This window comes from Myotis nattereri, assembly GCF_964212035.1.
Source record: "Myotis nattereri genome assembly, chromosome: 14".
In the NCBI taxonomy this organism is placed as follows: Eukaryota; Metazoa; Chordata; class Mammalia; order Chiroptera; family Vespertilionidae; genus Myotis; species Myotis nattereri.
The window spans coordinates 29,348,689-29,369,514 of NC_138089.1; the positions used below are offsets into that span (position 1 = coordinate 29,348,689).

At 45.6% G+C, this 20,826-nt stretch overlaps 1 protein-coding gene across 1 annotated transcript in view; it reads left to right on the forward strand.

The window, feature by feature from the left end:
* Positions 1-20,542, forward strand: part of XPC (XPC complex subunit, DNA damage recognition and repair factor) — a 29,475-nt gene extending 8,933 nt beyond the window's left edge. Inside the window, exons 3-16 of the mRNA XM_081105678.1 lie at positions 75-199; positions 2,997-3,120; positions 4,641-4,725; positions 6,606-6,763; positions 7,260-7,380; positions 9,211-9,300; positions 9,458-10,345; positions 12,006-12,166; positions 13,630-13,711; positions 17,009-17,143; positions 17,224-17,393; positions 17,942-18,035; positions 18,562-18,651; positions 19,695-20,542. Of these exons, the coding sequence (XP_080961804.1) occupies positions 75-199; positions 2,997-3,120; positions 4,641-4,725; positions 6,606-6,763; positions 7,260-7,380; positions 9,211-9,300; positions 9,458-10,345; positions 12,006-12,166; positions 13,630-13,711; positions 17,009-17,143; positions 17,224-17,393; positions 17,942-18,035; positions 18,562-18,651; positions 19,695-19,904 (2,533 nt within the window). The 3' untranslated portion in view covers positions 19,905-20,542. The remainder of the gene's footprint in view (positions 1-74; positions 200-2,996; positions 3,121-4,640; positions 4,726-6,605; positions 6,764-7,259; positions 7,381-9,210; positions 9,301-9,457; positions 10,346-12,005; positions 12,167-13,629; positions 13,712-17,008; positions 17,144-17,223; positions 17,394-17,941; positions 18,036-18,561; positions 18,652-19,694) is intronic.
* The last annotated feature ends 284 nt before the right edge of the window (positions 20,543-20,826 follow it).

Sequence of the window (20,826 nt, forward strand, 5' to 3'; positions counted from 1 at the left end):
AATTCCATTTAGTTTAAATGTAATACCGGGATGTTTGTGCCTTCTTCATCTTCCTTCCTGTGGCCTTTACACAGAGACTTTACAAACGCCTGCACGAAGGCACACCATCCAAAGAGAGAGTCTGCTGTGGACAAAGACCGCCATGAAGGAGACGACGACGATGAGGAGGAAAGTGAAGATGATTGGGAAGAGGTAGAGGGTAAAGCATCTTTCTTTGTTTTCAGAACTGTCTGATCCTGTTTTTCTGTTTGATTCTGTTTAGAATCATGTCACTTATTTGCAATTCTGTTTTTTTCTTGTGAAACTAATAAGACTGAAGATAAGGTTGCAATAGGAACTTGCTTTTGATATGAAAAATTCAACACCAGATTACCTAGAGCAGGTTATATACAGGGTGTCCCAAAAAAATGTATACACACTTTGAATAATTATGAAGGCAGTATTTATTAAAATATATTTCATTTTCAAAATGTAATCATTTGTAATCAAAATGTAATCATTTTCAAAATGCTATCAGCTGTTAAAGTGTATTTACATTTTGGGGGGACACCCTGTATTCTCTTCCTTTGCTGTCAGTGGAGTTTCGCCCTCCCTGCCTCCTTCCATTCTCAAGATCAATGGGAAAAATATCCTATGGTGGATTTTTTTTTTTTAATTAAAAAACAAATACCCTTTATAGCTGTTTCCCCCTCCCCCCTTTTTTTCTAATCCAGGATCTATTCAAGGTATAAGCCTTATATTGGTTGTCTCTTTTATTCTAGAACAATACCCCCCCCCCACCCACCGTTTTTTATTGTTGTTTTGTTTTTCATAGCACAGCTTTTTTTTAGTGTCCTGGCCTCTTGTTTTTTAGAATGTTTCAGGTTCTGTCTGATAAATAATCAAACATCTCATGATGATGTTACAGTTGTTTCAGTATGCTGTGTATTTCTTTTTTGTGTGTGTGTGTGTGTGTGTGTTTTTTGTTGTTGTTTTTTTGTTAATCCTCATCATTGATTTTTTTAGAGAGAGTGGAAGGGAGAGAGAGAGAAACATCAAAGTGAAAGACACATCGATTGGTTGCAACTAGACCAGGGCCGGGCATGGGGCCTACAACCGAGGTACGTGCCCTTGACGGACTTGAACCCAGGACCCTTCAGTCCACGGGCCTACACTCTATCCATTGAGCCAAACTGGCTAGGGCTTCCAGGTATTATAAGTTGTAAATTAAGTTCAAAGACTTGATTGAATTTAGATGAAACTATTTTTTCCCCGAAGAATACTTCCTAGGTGATGCTTTTTAGTGCATTAAGAGACACCTGCTGTCAGGTTGTCCTTCTACTGATGCCAAGGTTGATCATGTAAGTTGGTACTCCCAGATTGTGCCAATGTAAAGGTGCATTTTCCCTTTGTAATTAACTTTCTGGGGTTGTACTCTGATTCTTCCTGAATATCTTGTTCCCTAATAATTTTTTACTTAATGGTTTTAGCATGTATTAATGTTCTTGACTGGATCAAAAATTATTATATTGAGGATTACACAATGGTAATAATCTGATTCTATCACTTTATGCACATTTATTAGCTGACTGATCTGTAAAGGAATTGTATTTATTTAGCAAGTGCCTAATCTTACCTCCCTTTCAGGAATTGTAATTACTTAGTAATTTACTCTGGGTATCACTATGAACTTAGAGATTTTTTTTAATACATATATTACCAGTTATCATCATTATACTTGAGCTTCAGATTGTCCCAAATTTGCCTGGTGGAAGCCCCTTTAAGCTAGCTACCCTCCCATGTCTTTTTTGGCATGACCCCATTAGTTTTTTTGTTTTGTTTTGTTTTTTATGTGCCCTGAGATTGATTGATTGATTGATTGATTGATTTATTATTATTTATTGCTTAAAGTATTACAAAGGGTATTACATATGTGTCCATTTTATCCCCCCGCCCTAGACAGTCCCCTAGCCTCCCCTATCCCCCTAGCCTCCCCATTAGTTTTTTAGAACATTTATGCTTTCTGGTACAAATTGTTCCAGGCTCACTTTATACTTTCCAGACCTGCAATCAACATTTTTTTCCTCCAAGAAGCCCTGGTTCATTTTAGTGAGGACTGGTAAATAGAAACCAAAATCTTGACATTAGATGTTTCATTGCTGAACGGGTGTTATTGCTTCTAGGCCTAAAGCTCCTTTATAAGAGCCCTTTGCCAACAAACTTCACAGTTAGATCCAGTTCAGCGAATTCAGTTTTATTTCAGCTAGTGTTTACTAGCCATGTAGGGGATAAAGAGATGAAAAAAGATGTGTTCCTTGTCATTATAAGTTTACAACTAAGACTGAAAAACACTGAAATCATCACTACATACAAAGCAAATAGTACTGCATACTATGTAGTAATAAAAAGAAAATTGTTCTAATTTGGCTTAAAAAAAAAAAAAAGTATCTACTAAAACACACATGGCATCAGCTCCTTGATAGCAAGGGTCTGTATCGAATGCAAGTCAATGTCTTTTAGCCTTAGTTTCCTTTTCTTCTGTGTGGGTTGAATGAGATAAATAAAGTAAAACAGCGCAGTGCTGGCGTTTTATTGTTTTGTTTTGTTTGTTGTTGGTGGTTTTTTTAGGTATTCAAAGCATGGAAGGAGTAGTTATCTCTGTGAGTTGTCCACCTCACATCCATTCCTCACTTCCTCCTTCCCAGCAGAACCTTGATTTTGTTCAGTAGAGTGGCTGTTAATATAATTGCTGTTGCCAAAACTGGTTTGGCTCAGTGGATGGAGCGTCGGCCTGTGGACTGAAAGGTCCCAGGTTCGATTCCAGTCAAGGGCATGTACCTGGGTTGCGGGCACATCCCCAGTAGGAGATGTGCAGGAGGCGGCTGATCGATGTTTCTCTCTCATCGATGTTTCTAACTCTCTATCTCTCTCCCTTCCTCTCTGTAAAAATATCAAATATATTAAAAATATATATATATAATTGCTGTTAATTGGTTTTTTAAAATTACTGTTGATAGAACTCAGTGAGCTCGTGCCAGATGATGGGGCAGAAAATGCAACCTTCTCTCAGTCTGTTCTGCCTGTGAAGCCAGTGGAGATAGAGATTGAAACACCGGAGCAGGCGAAAGCAAGAGAAAGAAGGTAAGGTTAGGCACTTGCTTCTGCATTCCTATCACATGCCATTGGCAACTAATGAAAACTTCTGAGAAATACATAGGAGACCAGGGCTGAGTGTCAAAGTGGTCAGGAGCCTTGGGTGAGAGAACCCTGGGCTCAACCTTAAGGCTTGAGTGAGGAACCTTTTTATCCTGGCTGGGGCAGGGAACAGGGAGAGGATACGCCTATATATTGACCAGCTTCTGTATGCCAAGGTGTTGTCTGTTATATTACTTAATCTGTAGAACAGTATATGAATGAGGAGTCAGAGGCTCAGAGAGGTTAAATATCATTTCAGGAGTCACCCAGTCGGTAAGTGGATGAGCCAAGATCTAAATCCCTGGCAGGCTGACCTGCAAGTTATGCTTTTCCCACCACATGACTCTGCAGGTCTTAAAGCAGTGTCCCACCATGGTGGGGAGCCCCCATTTCATCCCAATATACCCAGTACTGCTGTAGCTTCTGCTGGCTTGGAAATGTGGAGCACAACATTTGGTAGTTTACTGGTTCATGAGTTCCACTGTATGATGGGCACATTATTTGCCATGCCTAAGGAAGATAATAAAAGTCATTTAAGAAGCATCATTTTTGTGAGTGTTTTTTAATCCTCACCTGAGGATATTTTTTCCATTGATTTTCAGACAAGCGTGAAAGGAAGGGAGGAGGGGGAGAGAGAAAAAGAGAAACACTGAGAGAGACACATTGAATGGCTGCCTCCCAAACCCACCCCAACCAAGATACATGTCCCTGCCAGGGAATCGAACCCACGATTTTATGGTCCCTGGGCTGACACTCCAACCACTGAGCCAAACTGGTCAGGGCTTAAGAAGCATCTTAAAGCCCTAGCCGGTTTGGCTCAGTGGATAGAGCGTCAGCCTGCGGACTCAAGGGTCCCAGGTTCGATTCCGGTCAAGGGCATGTACCTTGGTTGCGGGCACATCCCCAGTGGGGAGTGTGCAGGAGGCAGCTGATCGATGTTTCTCTCTCATCGATGTTTCTAGTTCTCTATCCCTCTCCCTTCCTCTCTGTAAAAAATCAATAAAATATATTTTAAAAAAAAAGAAGCATCTTAAAAATGTATGGGACACAGACATGAAAGAGATTTTACATCAGAACAGTAAAATACAAATGAGTGTACATTAATTGAATATAAAGGCAGTGGTGGTTGCTAAGGCTGGAATCGGTAGTTGGAAGGTCAGGCAGTCAGAGAAGACTTCCTGGAGGAGGAGAACTTTGACTCATGTTTATGAGGCATGATTTGGTGCAGGTTGAGAGGAGGTCAGTCTGGGTAGAGACTGTCCTAAGCTATGATTTGTAGGTGAGAAAGGTGAGAAGAAGCAGGAAATAGGTAGCTTTTCTTAAAATTACTTGTGTAGCACAGTCTTGTGCAGGAAAACAAGAAGAGTGAATCACATGCAATTAAAAAGTTAAAGAAATTGACTGGGGGAATGAAGTCAGGTTTCAATTCCCCAGTTCATTCTTGGGTTTTTCAATATGCATTACAGTGAAAAAATACAAATGGAGTTTGAGACCGCTCTTCGGAGACTGATGAAGCGTTTCAATAAAGAAGTCCATGAGGACACACACAAGGTAAGGGCAGGAAGTGAAGGGAGAGGACTGTGCTCCTCTTGCTGAGGCAGAGTGCGGTGGCGGAAAGAGCTGGGGTTCGCAGTCAGGGAAACCTGGGTCTTGTTCCTGGCTCTTCTACTCACTCCGTGACCTCGGCGAGTTTCTTACTCTCTCTGAGGCTTAGTTTCCTCATCTTTGAAGTAGGGGTTAATAGTGTCTTCCTCGGAGGGTTCTTGTGAGGATTAAACATATATCACAGGTGACGTACAGAGTACAATGCCTGGCATGGAGCAGGGACTAAAAATCAGACTCGCAATCTCTTCTTTCCACATTTAATAACATTAATTCTGATCTCAGCTAAAATTGCTGGCTTTTGAATTCAGCTGGTAGTTATTGAACACGTATTTTGGACCTAGCAAGGTTCTTGACATTGTGGGAGAGAGACTTGTCTAAAGCTTATTTTCTACAATTAAAGGATTTCTGATGAAAGACCTCAAAACATAGAAACTGAAGACTTAAAAAAGAAAGAGATCAGTGTGGGTTTGAGTAGCTGAGGAAGGCTTTATTTAGGAGAAAGGCCTGGAGCTGGGTCTAAGAGAAAAGACAGTATGTTGAGATGGGAGTGGACAGAGTCTGGAAAGATTGATCTCTCTGAGTTATGGAGGGGATGGTAGGACAACCAATTTGCCCACATCTTGGGATATACAGGAACTGGAGTGAGGCCCACCTCACAGCAGCCTTGGGAAATAAATAAGATAGTTCTGTGTGTTTTTTACCTCTTGGTGTTGGAGATTTGAAACTGACTTGAGGGAAGAAGGGCAGTGCCATTAATTGAAATAGGGAGTCTGTAAGTGGGAAGGAGGGAAGACTGATTTTGAAGTGAAAATGATGCAGACCTGTGCGAGAAGGGAAAGACAGTCACATCACTTCAGTAGCTTGAGGAAGGCTGGGGTTGGAGGTCAGATATGGGACAGGTGTGGGGTCTAAAGTGGAGGAGGTTGGGTTCAAGCACACACGGACATGCAGACAACGGTACACTAGCCCATGCTATCCACCAGCTTTGACAGTTACAAGCCCGTCAGCAGTCTTGCAATTCTTTCCTTCCACCCATTTTTCCCTCCTGAGCAAACTCCAAACATTGTAGCATCTCCTCCATAGTTCCTTCAGTATATAGCTAAAAGACAAGGCCTCTGCGCTGGCTGGTTTGGCTCAGTGGATGGTTCGATTCCGGTCAAAGGCACATGCCTGGGTTGCGGGCTCAATCCCCAGTAGGGGGCGTGCAGGAGGCAGCCAATCGATGATTCTCTCTCATCATTGATGTTTCTATATGTCTCCCTCTCCCTTCCTCTCTGAAATCAATAAAAATATATTTTTAAAAATAAAATATTAAAAGACAAGGCCTCTTAGAAGAAGAAAAAAGTTTGTATTTTGGAGCTTTGAGATTTGAGATTCTTTGAGGGAAGGAATAGTTAGAAGAAGAGGGGTTGAAAAGCAAAATCTTGGGAAATGGGTAATGTTAGTATTTTTACTTTTTTGTATTTAGAAATGGCAACATGCGCTGGCTGGTTAGTTGAGCATCTTCCCATGCACCAAAAAGTCACCGGTTCAATTCCCAGTCAGAGCATATGCCCAGGTTGCAGGTTCGATTCCTAGTCAGGGCACATATGGGAGACAACCAATGGATGTTTCCCTCCCTCCCTCCCTCCCTTCCTCCCTCTCTCTCTCCTTCCCTCCTCCCTCTCCCCCCTCTGTCTCTGAAATCAGTAAAAGCATATTTTTAAAACAGAAATACCAACAAATACATCCTGCCCACAAAATATCTTTTAATTCAGCAGCAAAAATCCCTCTAATGTTCAGCTTTTCTTTCATGTCTTCCTTTTTCTTTTTCTCTTTGTCTCCAGGTTCACCTTCTGTGCCTGTTAGCAAATGGCTTCTATAGAAATAGTGTCTGCAACCAGCTCGATCTTCAGGCTATTAGCCTCTCCATCATCCCAGTTCGCTTTACCAAAGTGCCTCCCCAAGACGTGGACATCTCCTACCTGTCAAACCTGGTGACATGGTACGGCCCTCTGGCCTGTGCTGCACAGTCTTAGTGTGGGATTTGTGTGTCTCTCAGGTTGGGTGCAGGTCACTTAACACAGCTATCCCCTGAGGTGATCCTGTAAGCCAGGCAGTGGGCACAGCATTGAAGACAGAATTGTCAGTCATGATCTCTGTCCTGGAAGAGCTCCCAGGTTAGTCTGGGTGATACATATACCCCCAGGTAATGAGTGTGACCATTGCTCTGGAAGCAGTTTGCTGGGCACTGCGGGCACACAGAGCCAGGGCACTTATCTCAGCTGGGGCGTCTGGGAAGGCTCCAGAGGGAGGTAAAGTCTGAATTGAGTCTTTAATGAGGAGTAGGAGTTACCCAAACAGGGTGGGAAAAATAGAACAAAAGCAGGCAGGGCTCAACTTCCTTCGCAGACTGCCCCTTCTGATTTTCTTGTCTATAAAGAACAGAGTTCCTCTTTGCTCCTGCTTCTCACACAATGGAATGCCCGGCTTCTCTCCAGGTTCATTGGAACATTTACAGTTAACTCTGACCTTTCAATCAGCGAGCACGACAGCCTACAAACTACGTTGGAAAGGAGATTTGCGATTTACTCTGCCCGAGATGATGAAGAGTTGGTCCATGTGAGTGATTCTTCCTGGCAGCACTGTTTTTATTACTGGTAGCAAATGATGATGGCAGTCATGTGCCAGATATAAGGTAAATACTGGGCACTGCAGCTCAGGAGGCAAAGGAACTTTCTTAGGGTCGCTCATTGGCCAGCATTGGAATCAGGGTTGGGACCAGTGTGTGAGTTAAGGCCTACACTCTTTCTATTACTTGGTGTCCTCGTGTGTGAATTTTTGGTCAGGTGCCCTAGAATTGTTTCCTTTAACTATTTAGGAATTGTGTTCAGAAGTTCCAAGGAAATGTTTCAGATGGGCTGCTGAAATTCTTTTATTTTTTTTTTATTGCTTAAAGTATTACAAAGGGTATTACATATGTGTCCTTTTTTTCCCCCCGCCCTTGACAATCCCCTGGCCTCCCCTACCCCCCAGTGTCTTATGTCCATTGGTTATGCTTATATGCATGCATACAAGTCCTTCGGTTGATCTCTTACCCCCCTCCCTCCTGCCCCCCAACCGTCCCCGGCCTTCCCGCTGCAGTTTGACAATCTGTTTGAGGCAGCTCTGCCTCTGTATCTATTATTGTTCATAAGTTTATAATGGTCTCTGTGATCCATGAATGAGTGAGATCATGTGGTATTTTTCCTTCATTGACTGGCTTATTTCACTTAGCATAATGCTCTTCAGTTCCATCCATGACGTTGCAAATGGTAAGAGTTCCTTCTTTTTTACAGCAGCGTAGTATTCCACTGAAATTCTTAAGAAAGTGTTTCCATACCTTCCAGTTTGGGTGATGGCATTGGCAGGCAGCCATGCAGTGAGGAGAGTTTTATCTACCAAAAGGAGTCCTGGTGAAGCAGTCTTATGTGTAGACAGGCTTTGCAACATTCTTGAAAATACCCTTAGGTAAGGCTCTGTCTGAATAAAACAAAAACAGGGGTAGGTATTTGGTTTAATCCCTGGAAGATTCCTGTGGATACATACACTTGTGCCTGAGCCTCAGATTCCCTGTATGTTTAGGGAAATTGACCAGACTTTTTGAATCTATACAGGCTAAGTGACTGTCATCTTTACCTCTCTTCTGACTTGGCTTAATAAAGTCTAAGATACCTGTCATGGCCAGTAATTATGCTGTAATACCACCATCCAGAGGAAAACATTAATATTTTAGTATTGTCCTCCCAAACTTTGTTCCTGTGTATTTGTGTACATACACTAGTATACTGGTTTTGTTTATGAGGGTGTTTTTAAAGCAAAACAATATAGTGGGGTTTTTTTTAAAGATGAACAATTCAGTGATGTTTAGTGTATTTAGAGTTTTGACAACCACCTCTGTTTCCAAAACATTTTTGTTACCTCAAAAGGAAATCCTGTACCCATTAAACAGTTACTCCTTCTTCTACCTCCTCCCACCTCCTCATATACCTGGCAACCACCAATGTGCATTCTGTCTAATGACTTATATATTCTGGATATTTCATATAAAAGTTAAGCTGGAAAAAAACACCACGCATAAACAGCCATAACCCAATATATAGGTCCTTTTCCAAATATGCATATATGTTTATATTTGTGTATAATTTATTCTGAGAGAAATTAGCATTATATATTTAAACACAAACTTCTCTTTTTCTTTACTATATGGTGAACATTTTCCTGTTTTTCTACAAAGATAGATCTCTGCTACATCGTTTTTAATAGTGTCGAGGGTTCCAGGCTCCTAGTGTTTGACAGCTTGGTTATTTCTAACTTTTCCCTATTACAAATGAACACCACCACAACAGCATTTAATTAATTAAACCCTTAATCCTTTTATGAGGATAAATGTGTTATCCTTTTTCATTACAGATATTTTTACTGATGCTCCGGGCCCTGCAGCTCCCAACCCGACTGGTATTGTCTCTACAGCCAGTTCCTCTGAAGTTATCAGTAGCCAAGGTGAGGTTCTTGGGGCTTCCAGAGAAAAAGGTAGTTGGTCAGGGAGAAGTGAGAAATTATCATACTTTTTAAAAATTGGTCATTAGACTGTTTTTAAGGGTCAGATTACAGGGTCTCTCTCTTATTAGCAAAAAAGAACATTTCTATTTTGTTTAAGGGAAAGAAGCCTAAAAAGAGTTCCACAGAGAGTCCTGAGGGCTCCTCAGAAACTTCCAGCCAAGTCTCAGAAAATCAAACCAAACCAAAGACCAGCAGAGGAACCAGAAAAGAGGGCACTTCTTCTAAAGGCACCAACAGTCCAAGTACCAAAGGGAAGAGGAGTAAGGCAGCTGCCGTGGGGAAGAAACGGAGAGAGCCCTCCTCCAGTGAGGAAGAAGAGGGCGAGGCGGGAGAGCAGGAAGAAACCCAGAGACAGTTGCGTGGCCGGGAGCGAAGGGTGGCCTCCAGGGTGTCTTATAAAGAGGAGAGTGGGAGTGACGAGACCAACAGTGGCTCTGACTTCGAGCTCTCCAGTGGGGAAGCCCATCATCCGTCTGATGAGGATTCTGAGCCTGGTCCTTCGAGACAGAGGAGGGCCCCGGCCCCTCAGAGGACAAAGGCAGGGTCCAAAAGTGACTCCAGGACCCAACGTGGAAGCAACCCTAAGCATCCCAACTCTCCAGCAGCATCCACAAGCTCTTCAAGCAGTAAAAATAAGAGAGGCAAGAAAATGACCAGTGATGGTGAGAGGACAGAAAAAGGGAAAACAGCTGGTGTGGACCAGTGGCTAGAGGTGTTCTATGAGCGGGAGGAAAAATGGGTGTGTGTGGACTGTGTGCATGGTGTGGTGGGCCAGGCTGTGACATGTTACAAATACGCCACCAAGCCCATGGCCTACGTTGTGGGCTTTGACAATGATGGTTGGGTCCGGGATGTCACCCAGAGGTATGACCCAGCCTGGATGACAGCGACCCGCAAGTGCCGGGTTGATGCCAAGTGGTGGGCTGAAACCCTGAGACCCTACCAGAGCCCATTGGTGGAAAGGGAAAAGAAAGAAGACTTGGAGGTAAGGCCTCGGCTGCCACGGGCTCAAAGACCCAGTCGAGTTATTAAAATTATTCCCATATTTGAGCAGTTTTGTATGCCCAGCCCTGTGTTGGGTATTTTTAGTGTATCTCATTAGTTATCACAACTCTATAAAGCTGGGACTATTATTGCCTTTTTTTTTACCAGTCAAGAACTCCAGATTAAAGCAGTTGACTGACTGACCTGGCATTTGAACCCAGGTCTCTCTGGCTTTGAAGCCTGTATACTTGTAGTTATTGCCCAGTTATAAATTTGCAGCTTTAATGTATGCAAGGCATACTGAGGGAAAGAAGAAAAAACTCATTAATGTGATTACCGCCCTCCTTTTCAGGTCGTACCCACTCACAGAACACATACACAACCCTCCATGGATGTAGAACACGCATATCCTGGGAAGGAAGGGACTCAGGATGAGGAATACCTTCAGTCTGTTGAGAAGGCACACTGGGCAGCTGACTTCTAGACTGAAAGGACCTGGTGTGTCGCTTGGTTTAAGGAGGAGGCCTGAGCTGCTGTGCACAGCAGTGATGGCGTTGGGTGGAGCTCAGCATTTCCACATGGGAACATGCCCAGATTTGCTGGCAAATTGTTCCCAGTTCCTCAGATGGGTGAAGCATGGGCTTATTTAGCATTCTCTGTATCATACAGTTCATCCTGCATTGAGTTTCCTCTGGGGGTGTTCTGGTTCATTTTACTGAAAAATGTCAGAGTAGATGGGAATTGTGCAGATGGCATTGTGACTAACCTAATAAAGTCTGTACTGGAAGCTAACCGTGTGGAGGGTCTATCCTACTCCTGGCTACTCCATGTTGCCCTTCCTCACTAATATATTTGGGGGTTTTCAAGAACTGCTAAGGACGGCCTATGAGACCTTGGTGAATCAGATGTGAATACCAGCAGTGGCATTGTCCACTGAAAAATCAAATTCCTGCCCTAGCCAGTTTGGCTCAGTGGATAGAGCGTCAGCCTGCGGACTGAAGGGTCCCAGGTTCGATTCAGTGAAGGGCACATGCCTGAGTTGCAGGCTCAATCCCCATTGCAGGGGGGGGCGGCAGGAGGTAGCCAATCAATGATTCTCTGTCATGATTGATGTTTCTGTCTCTCTCTCTCTCCCTCTTCCTTCCTCTCTGAATCAATAAAAATATTTTTTTTAAAAAAGAAAAATCAGATTCCTTATAGAAGTGCTAAAAGAACATGTATTAATTACAGTAGACTAAAAAAAGTCAAAGGTGTGAACAACTCATTTTGATTTCCTGTGAGCAGTCAAGGAAACCCACGTTGCAGAATAGTGATGCCACTTTGAGATAAGACCTCTTTCCTGAGATAAGACCTCTTTCCTGAAGAAAACTGTTTTTGTTCCCTTGGAACTCCTTAGTAGAGTGGACACTCATCTGCTAGGCTGGCTGAGGAATAGGTTAGATGACTTTTCAAAGTTGCTATAAGTCACAGAATTACTTGATTCTTCATAGCTTTTGATTTATCTGAAACCTACTTAGCAGAGCTACAAAAGCAATGTTACAATCATTGGTGCTCATGAAACCTCTGCTTCACTGTGAACAAGCTGGTCTGAGGATTGCCCATATCAAACCTACTTCCTCTTCTAAACCACATGCTCAACATTATCTCTCTGGCCTTTGCAGTTTCAGGCAAAGCACCTGGACCAGCCTTTGCCCACTGTCATTGGCACATATAAGAACCACCCTCTGTACGCCCTGAAGAGGCATCTCCTGAAATACGAGGCCATCTATCCCGAGACAGCCGCCATCATTGGCTATTGTCGTGGAGAAGCTGTCTACTCCAGGTGCGTCTGGTGGCCTGGTGGGCTTCCTGATGGCCTGGGCTTACCAGCCTTCTGGGGCAGGGGCTGATAGTTTCATTTACCTCATTTGTCAGGTAGGAGGAGCTTTATAGTGTGTGCATGTGCTGTTGTGTGTGGGGATGGGTAGAAGAGATTAAAGATTAGAAATTAAAACAACATGGAATAAAAGATAAACAGGAGAGGAAAAGTTATAGGGGGAAAATAAAAATAGGACAAGTAAGGTTTATATAGGGCAATATAAACACACCCCTCAAATATAAAGTAAAAATACACAAAAGGAAATAAAGGATTTGGTAAGAAAGTTAAAGTGATCGCATAGTTTAATGTGCACAGAGCTTCTGTTTGGGAAGATGAAAGTTCTGAAGATGGATAGTGGTGACGGTTGCACAACAGTCCGGATGTACTTAATGCTACTGAACCATACACTTTAAAAATGGCGAAAATAGTAAATTTTTATGTTATGTATATTTTGCCACAGTAGAAATACCGAAGAAGAAGTAAAGGGAGAAAGAGTAGGAAATGAATGTGAAATATATACAAAATTAAAACAAAAATATTTAATAATATAAATGTAAGGTGAGGAAAAAATAAAAGTAGAAGCAGAGCTTTTAAGAAATAACAGTAGAAAGAACACAAAAGAAATATTTTTTAAAAAATATTAAAATACAAGACCAAAAAATAGATGTCCTTAAGAAATGTGAAGAGAGAGAGAAAAGAAGAAATACAGGGAAACACTATGACTAGATGGTTTGAGTCCTCTGACGGGACCACTTCCTGCATGTCAGTCGTGCAGGGAATCACCTGGACCCTCAGTTCAGGGTCTGTGTTGGAAAGTAGAATTGCAAGGCTAGGGGATAGCTCTTAGCTCTGGAAGGAGAGTGAAGCCAGAGGATCTCTCCCCATAATCACAGGCCGCCAGGAATTATTTGACCGTTCCATGTGCATGAGTCTTAATTCCTTGGTAATTTATTAACGCAATTATAATTTCCATGTAGTCTTTTGGGTTCACCACCCCTTCCCTGGACACTTGTCCCTCTGGTATTGGCAGCAGACCAGACCCTGGGCAGGCATGTGCTCAGTGGTGAGGAAATGTGCCTTCAGTGCTGTGACTTTTGCCTCTCCCTCTACGGGCTGCAAAGGGACTCTCATTGTGGGAGGAGAGGTGAGGGCATCGCAGGAAGCCTAAGACAAGTGTAATTCTATTTAGGTTAGGGTTTGTAAGTGAACTCACACACCCACCAAGATAGGAAGGCCAAGTTTACTGTTTGCCTGAGGCAAGTCCCCTGGCTTCCTCAGGAGCAGAGCCTGAGAAGAGTGTCACAGGCTGTGCTCTTCCTCCTGGGAGGTCATATGAGCACCTGGGTCCTCAGGGTTCCTCTCCATACTGTGCTCCATCAAGGTGTGAACTGAGTTTCTCCTTTGTCTCCCTCTGTTGGCTCCGGCAGGGATTGCGTGCAAACCCTGCACTCCAGGGACACGTGGCTGAAACAAGGAAGAGTGGTGAGGCTTGGAGAAGTGCCCTACAAGGTAAGCGGAGCTGGGTGGCGCCCCCAGACGAGGGCATCGGGAGGCCCAGCACCAAGGCTGAGTGGAACAGCTGAGGGCAGAGGAGTGAAGACAGGGCCGCTGAGTATACGCCCAGGATGGGAACCCAGGTCTGCTTTCCCAGCTTGAGAAGGAAAAAGCATTTAGGTGATGTCTAACTAATGGGGAATTTGTAAGAGATGGATCTTCCCGAGCACGCAAGAGATCTGTGCCAAAAGCAGCCCTCAGGCTCTTGGTGTGTGTGTTCTCAAAGGCTGTGTAGATTGGAACTGTTGCTGAGTTGCTTTAAGAGGCCAAAGCCCTGCTTTATGTAGATGCATTCACCAGTCATCAGCGTCCTTCCGCTTGGCAACTTACCATGTATTTTGTATGTATATGTTCTCTACTGAGTCTCAACAGCCATGGGAGTTAGCATTATGGTACCCATTTTACATATGAGGAAATGGAAACGGGAGAAATTACTTGTCCAAGGCCTTACAGTTAGGAAAATGGGTGCCCAGACAACAATCGCAAGCCCTGCCTCCACTCCAGTGTCATTTCTCTCCCTCTGTGCTGCTCAGTCAGGCCAGCTGCCCACAAGAAATAGGGATTCAGTACAGTACCACTCAGGCCTGTCACGGGACACATAGCCAGTCACAGAGACACATTTGTTCTTTTTTGTCAGATCCCAAAAGGAGCCCTTTGGGTTGTGAGATTAGGGAGCTTGGCAGGGAGTGGAGACACCTCAGAGTTTGGTGGGAAGGGGCTGCAGGCCTTGGGAGCAGGTCAGTGCCAAAGGCAGACTTGAGTACATTATGCTGCCTGCGTGGACCGCTTGGGTTTCCATGTCCAATAACCAGTCTCTTCATTCTAAAATGGCACTGTCTGATGGAAATATAAGGGGAGCCATAAATTTAAAATTTTTAGTTGCCATACTTATTTTAATATTTATAATAATAAAAGTGTAATATGCTAATTAGACCAGATAGCTGAACGACCTTCCAGATATCATTCCAGACGTCCTTCCGGATGAAGCCACGGTGGTGGGGGCCAAGGCAGAGGTGATTAGGGGTGATCCAGGCAGGCAGGTGAGCAGTTAGAGATGATCAGTCAGGCAGGCGAGTGGTTAGGGATGATCAGGCAGGCAGGAGAGCAGTTAGGGGCGATCAGGCAGGCAGGCTGAGGCAATTAGGGGCAATCAGGCAGGCAGGCAATCAGGGGCGATCAGGCAGGCAGGCAGAGGGATTAGGGGCGATCAGACATGCAGGCAGAGTGGTTAGGGGCGATCAGGCAGGCAGAGGGGCTAGGGGCGATCAGACAGCCAGGCAGAGTGGTTAGGGGGGATCAGGCAGGCAGGCAGAAGGGCTAGGGCGATCAGGCAGGCAGGTAATCAGTTAGGGACAATCAGGCAGGCAGGCAGAGGGGTTAGGGGTGATCAGACATGCAGGCAGAGTGGTTAGGGGCGATCAGGCAGGCAGGCAGAGGCGTTTAGAGGCGATCAGGCAGGCAGGCCAGAGGTTAGGAGTGGTCAGGCAGGCAGGCAGGCCAGTGGTGAGGAGCCAGTGGTCCTGGATTGTGAGAGGGTGCAGGCCGGGCTGAAGGACCACCCCCTTCCATACACAAATTTCATGCACCGGGCCTCTATAATTTAAATATTTTCAAATATATTTGAAATATTGTCATTTCAACATGTAATGTTTTGGAATGTTAACAAGATATTTTACATTTTTTTCTTAGCAAGGCTTTGAAATCTAATATTTAGCTTTTAATACATCTCAATTGACTATTATATTTCAGATGTTCGTGGCTATTATAATAGCACAGTTCTAGCATAATCCCAAATTTCAAGTCCTCCTTGTGTTCTGAAACCTACTGTCCAGCTCCCTATCTTCTCTTGCTTGGACCACAGCCACCTTCAGCTCTTCAGTTCACTGTCAATTTCGCCACCATGGGATCTTTCTGAAACATAGAGTTGCATGTGGCACCTCCTGGGTAGCCCACCCTCACCCTACTCAGAGTCATGTCTTCCATGTAGCACAGAACCTGTGCTACTCTGATACTCGCCTCTTCTCCAGCCACATTTCCTCCTGTATGCCAGACGACTTCAGCAGTCCCAGATACTCTTGGTTCCAAATGCCTTTCTCGGTCCTTTTCACTTGACCAGTCCCTTTTGCCCTTTCAGACTCGGTGAGATGGGGCCTGTTCTGAACAGCTTGTCTTTCCCTCTCCCTCCTCAGGGCTGGGCAAGGGGTCCTGCCTGTGGGCCCCATCCTGCCTTATATTCTTCAAACTGAATTGTAGCCTTCTCTATCTCCCCACAGGAGCCTGTGCTCCTTAAGAACAGACTGCCCTTTCTCTGCCCCTAACGACTGGTGTCACGGTGTCTGTAATAGATGCTCATTGGATCTTTACTTAATTAACAGCATGGGATGAATGGCTCCCTGAGAAAGGGACTGTCGGCCCCACCGGGTGACGGAAGTGGTGTGCCCAGTTACCCTGGCAGAAATGGCCACCAGAACAGCTGTCTGCAGTCCACAGCTCGCAGACCACATCCCGCCTAGGTCCTGTCTCAGGCGGCTTTCACTTGCTTTGTGGATTGTGAGAAGAGAGGGATAAAGACTATGCACAGCGGCTTCGTGTGGCCCTTCACAGGAGAGGTTTGCCAGCCCCGCCCTAGAAGCAGCCCAGGCCCCAGAGCCAGTCCTGAGCCCACGCCTGTGCCGCTCCTCCTCGTCGAAGTTACACAACCTTTTCCTCCTTGCCAGTTCTCTGCTCCTTTTACCCCTTCACTTCCCAGTGAAAATTTTGGTATTGACCATTAGACATCAGTAATGTAGTGTGCTTGGGGTCCCAAACTATCAGTGCCTTCCAGGGTACATGGCACAGTTAGTTTTCTAGGGTTAAATCCTGGCCTGTCACTCACCGGCCATGGGATCTTAAGTGCCATCATTTTTGAGTTCTAATTTCCATTTCAGTGATGAAAGTACTGAACAAAGTATAGTAATCCTCCCCTTATCTGTGCTCTTGTTGTCTGCTGTTTGTTACCCGCAATCAGTCATAGTTTGAAAATACTAAATACACACAGAGCACTGAGAACAGTGCCTGATACAGTGAGCACTCTGTAGATGTTAGCTGGTGGTACTCGTGCTAATAGTACTAAAGGGGATAAAAAGCACACCCATCCCAGGTTTGTTTGTTGTTTTGTAACAGGTGCGAAGCACTGAACACAGGGCCTGCTATACAGTAAGCACTCAGGAAGTAGTAGCCTTTGTTGTAAACTGGCTGTTCCTTCTGGTGTAGATGGTGAAAGGCTATTCCAACCGGGCCCGGAGAGCCCGCCTTGCTGAACCCCAGCTGCAGGACCAAAATGACCTGGGCCTATTTGGCAAGTGGCAGACAGAGGAATACCAGCCACCCGTGGCTGTGGACGGCAAGGTAAGGGCAGTGCTCAGTGGGTCCGGACTAGGCCGCTTCATGCTGCAGCTGGCCAGACCTGGCATGCCAACCCTCTGCAGGTCCCCCGGAATGAATTTGGGAACGTGTACCTCTTCCTGCCCAGTATGATGCCTGTTGGCTGTGTTCAACTGAATCTGCCCAACCTGAACCGCGTGGCTCGTAAGCTGGGCATCGACTGTGTCCCGGCCGTCACCGGCTTTGATTTCCATAAAGGATACTCCCATCCCATGTGCGTGAGGCGCCTTCTATAGAAACTGGAAGGAGCGGGGAGGTCACGGTGAAGTGGGTGGGAAATTGGTGTGGGATTGGGGGAGGGAGAGGCCCAGAGTTTACTCTGAATTTGCAAATTCAGCCTTAACACTTTACCTTTTACTTTTACACTTTGACTCTTACTCTGACTTCCACCCAGAGGCAGCAAAACCAGTGAAACCAGCCCCTAATAATGTTAGATTAAAACACTTTTTCTGGGGGTGGTCACAGGTGACCGAATGGGGTCAGCGTCCTTCCTGGTTGGTGACCTCTGTCCTGCATGCAGTGGGGGTGGGCAGGGGCTCTCATCCCAGCTCTTAGGCAGGGCCCGGAAAAAGCAGTGCCAGGTCCACCGGCTTTCCTTCTGCATGAGTGGCATCTGTTAGCAGCTATGGCCAGGACTGTGGGCCAGCTGACTCAGGAAACCCTTCAGAGCTAGGAGCAGCCTACTGTCCTCCACAACGGGAGGAGGAAAGGCGAGAGCAGGAATCAGGCTCGAGAAAGTCCACCCCTGTTGCATCCCCACAGAACTGACGGGTACATAGTCTGCGAGGAATACAAAGACGTGCTCCTGGCCGCCTGGGAAAATGAGCAGGCACTCATTGAAAAGAAGGAGAAGGAGGTGAGCAGTCTGGCAAGGGCTGGCCTGGGTGGGGTTTGGAGTGGGAAAGCAAGCACACTGGGCGGGCAGTGCCTTACCTACAGCAACTATAAAGGAGAGTCTCTGCACTCTGAAGCTCTTTCTGGCTCCAGCTCCGTGAGGGCCCCTAGGGAGCCAGCACTGGAAAAAAAACAATCCTTCCGACACCTCAAAATCCACTATCTGCCCGGATCCCAGCTCCAGGGACAACTTCCCTGCTGCCAACACCTGCCTCTGTTGAAAGGAATTGTCTATGGTCCAGGTGTGGAGAACCTCCTCCCCTAAACGTTTTGGAGTCGGAAATCATTTAAAAAGGGGCTTTTGTTTTTTATGCCTGTCATGCCTTTTATAAATCATTCCAATTTTAAAACTGATACTTGATATAACTTTTTTTTAACCTAAAGTGTGTGTGTGTGTGTGTGTGTGTTTTCACAGGTTCAATCTTATTTTTCCTGAAAATAGCAGTACTCAACATTTTTTGCTTACCTGTGTCATTTTTTTCCTGCAGAAAAGGGAGAAGCGGGCGCTCGAGAACTGGAAGCTGCTGGCTAAGGGACTGCTCATCAGGGAGAGGTTGAAGCTTCGCTATGGGGCCAAGGTCAGTGTGGAGCCTTTGTAGAGAAGACAAGCCTGGATGGGAAGGGGTTCTCAGAAATCACTGGCCCACATTCTAGGCGTCAAGTCATAGATCAGCTTTATGTTTTGATGCCACAGACCTGTCCCCTTACCTTGTTGGGGAAGGTGTCCTTGGAGTCAGCCTCAGCTGCCTCTTCTGGGCCCCAGCCCTGCCCCAACATGCCCTTTTCTGCTTCCCTCTGCACAAGTGAGGAGGTGCGTGCTCTGGTGCTAAGCCCATTCAAAAAGAGACGAGGTCTGTACTTCTGTGTGCGACCCACCATTCAGCCTGGTGGTGCTCTCAGTGCCTGCGACCATCCCTCGGGACAGGAATACTCTCATAGCACCTGCCATGTGGCAGGCCAGCCTGTGGACACAGGTGCGGCCTGTGTCCTTGACATGCAGGCCCCAGACACAGTCACACGGTGGGATCAGTACTGGGTCAGAGACAGCAGAAAAATGCTCTGGGAGCAGCTGTGACCACACACCTCCTACCCACATGCTGCCTATTTCCCTTTAAAAAATACTCTCGTCGCACTCCTCCCTCAAATCCCATCAGTGAGCCCTTCACCAAGCTTCATGCCTAACTGGTTCCTTCCCAACTCTGTGCTCTCACCCTCTGCACCCAGCTCCCCGCCCCAGCCGGCCCAGGCTCATGGAGTACCTCCTCAGAGCACTGGGCACTTTTGTTCAGAAGTGAAGTAATACATGCAAAGCCCCAGTCAGTAGCGATCTCCTAGATTTGATTGTACACTCCCTGAGGGTAGTTTCCTGCCTAGACATCTTGTGTCCCCTCAGCTTGTAAGTTACCAGTACCTGCTTGGATGAGTCCTCAGTCTGAGGAAGACACAGGAAGACAGGCTTTAGTTCTCCCCCAGCCCCAAGCAGCACCCTTGTCCTCGGAGCCACACAGCTTCAGGCAGCCTGTTGCTAGGAGCTTTACTGCCTCGTGAGGGTGTTTCCTCCTATCGTATCTGCTCACTGACCCGTGGCCTATGTTTCCCTGCACTGCCCCCACCTCTCCAGAGTGGAGCAGAAACTCCCCACCCAGCAGGAGGTGGGCTCTCTTCTGATGAAGAGGAAGGAACCAGCTCGCAAGCAGAAGCGGCCAAGATCCTGGCTGCTTCCTGGCCCCAGAACCGAGAAGCTAAAGAAGAGCAGAAGCCAAGGTGCCCTAAGAAAACCAGAAGGGAAAAGGCGGAGGCTTCCCACCTGTTCCCATTTGAGAGGTTATGATGTGAGTGGCCATCTCATGGTAGGATTGAGGCCATGGTGTCTCCACGGAGAAGGCAAACAAGCAGCGTGGGTTGCAGACAAGGATGCGGGGACAGCAGGGTCAAATTGAGGTGGTGCTGCAGGTGTAGTGTGGCCCCAGTCCTTGTCAGAGCCACTCAGCATAGGGCCTTCAAAGTCTCTTGCTCCCACACCCTATGTCTTGAGCTATGGAACCCTTCCCTGGAACCCTCCTGCACTTAGACCTGCTGCTTCCCCTTTTGAAACATGAGTCCGTTTTTTATAGAAACCCCTGAGAAATTTTCAGATAATCGTACATTAGGAATGCACCAGTCCCTTCTTCCAGATTCTTCATCTGTCACTGGTGCTCTCGCCTCTCTTGCAGACTTCAGACCCTCTCTCTGCAGGCCACTCATTTTCCCTCAATCAGGTTTACTAATACTGCCTAATGCTGCCTCTTTAGTATGGGGAGCACAGGTCAACTCGGATTCTGGTATTTTTGGGATCCATTTTTCAAAGTTACATTTCATGATGGCAGAAGACTAGAGTCATTACTGGATAAATTTTATAAAGCTCTATGGCACTGTAGGTATTTAGAATAACATTTTGAGAGAAAAAAATAAAGCATTTATCTAAAAAGACTCAGCTCTACATTTTCTTTCAGATTTTGCATCAGCTAAGAAAACATGCTGACTGTGATTTGTACACACGTCGAGACTAAATTAAAGTTCTGTTTTCCTGTAGGCTGGGGGCTTACAAGCACACATGGATTTTTCTTTTCTATGTTTAAGCAAGGAGGTATTATTTAATCTTTGACAGGAGCCAATAAAAATTTGAATCAGTTTTATCCAAGGGAAACAAACAAAACACTTGAGGTATGACTCATGCATAAAAGCCTGGCAGGAAGACTTGCTGAGAAACAAAC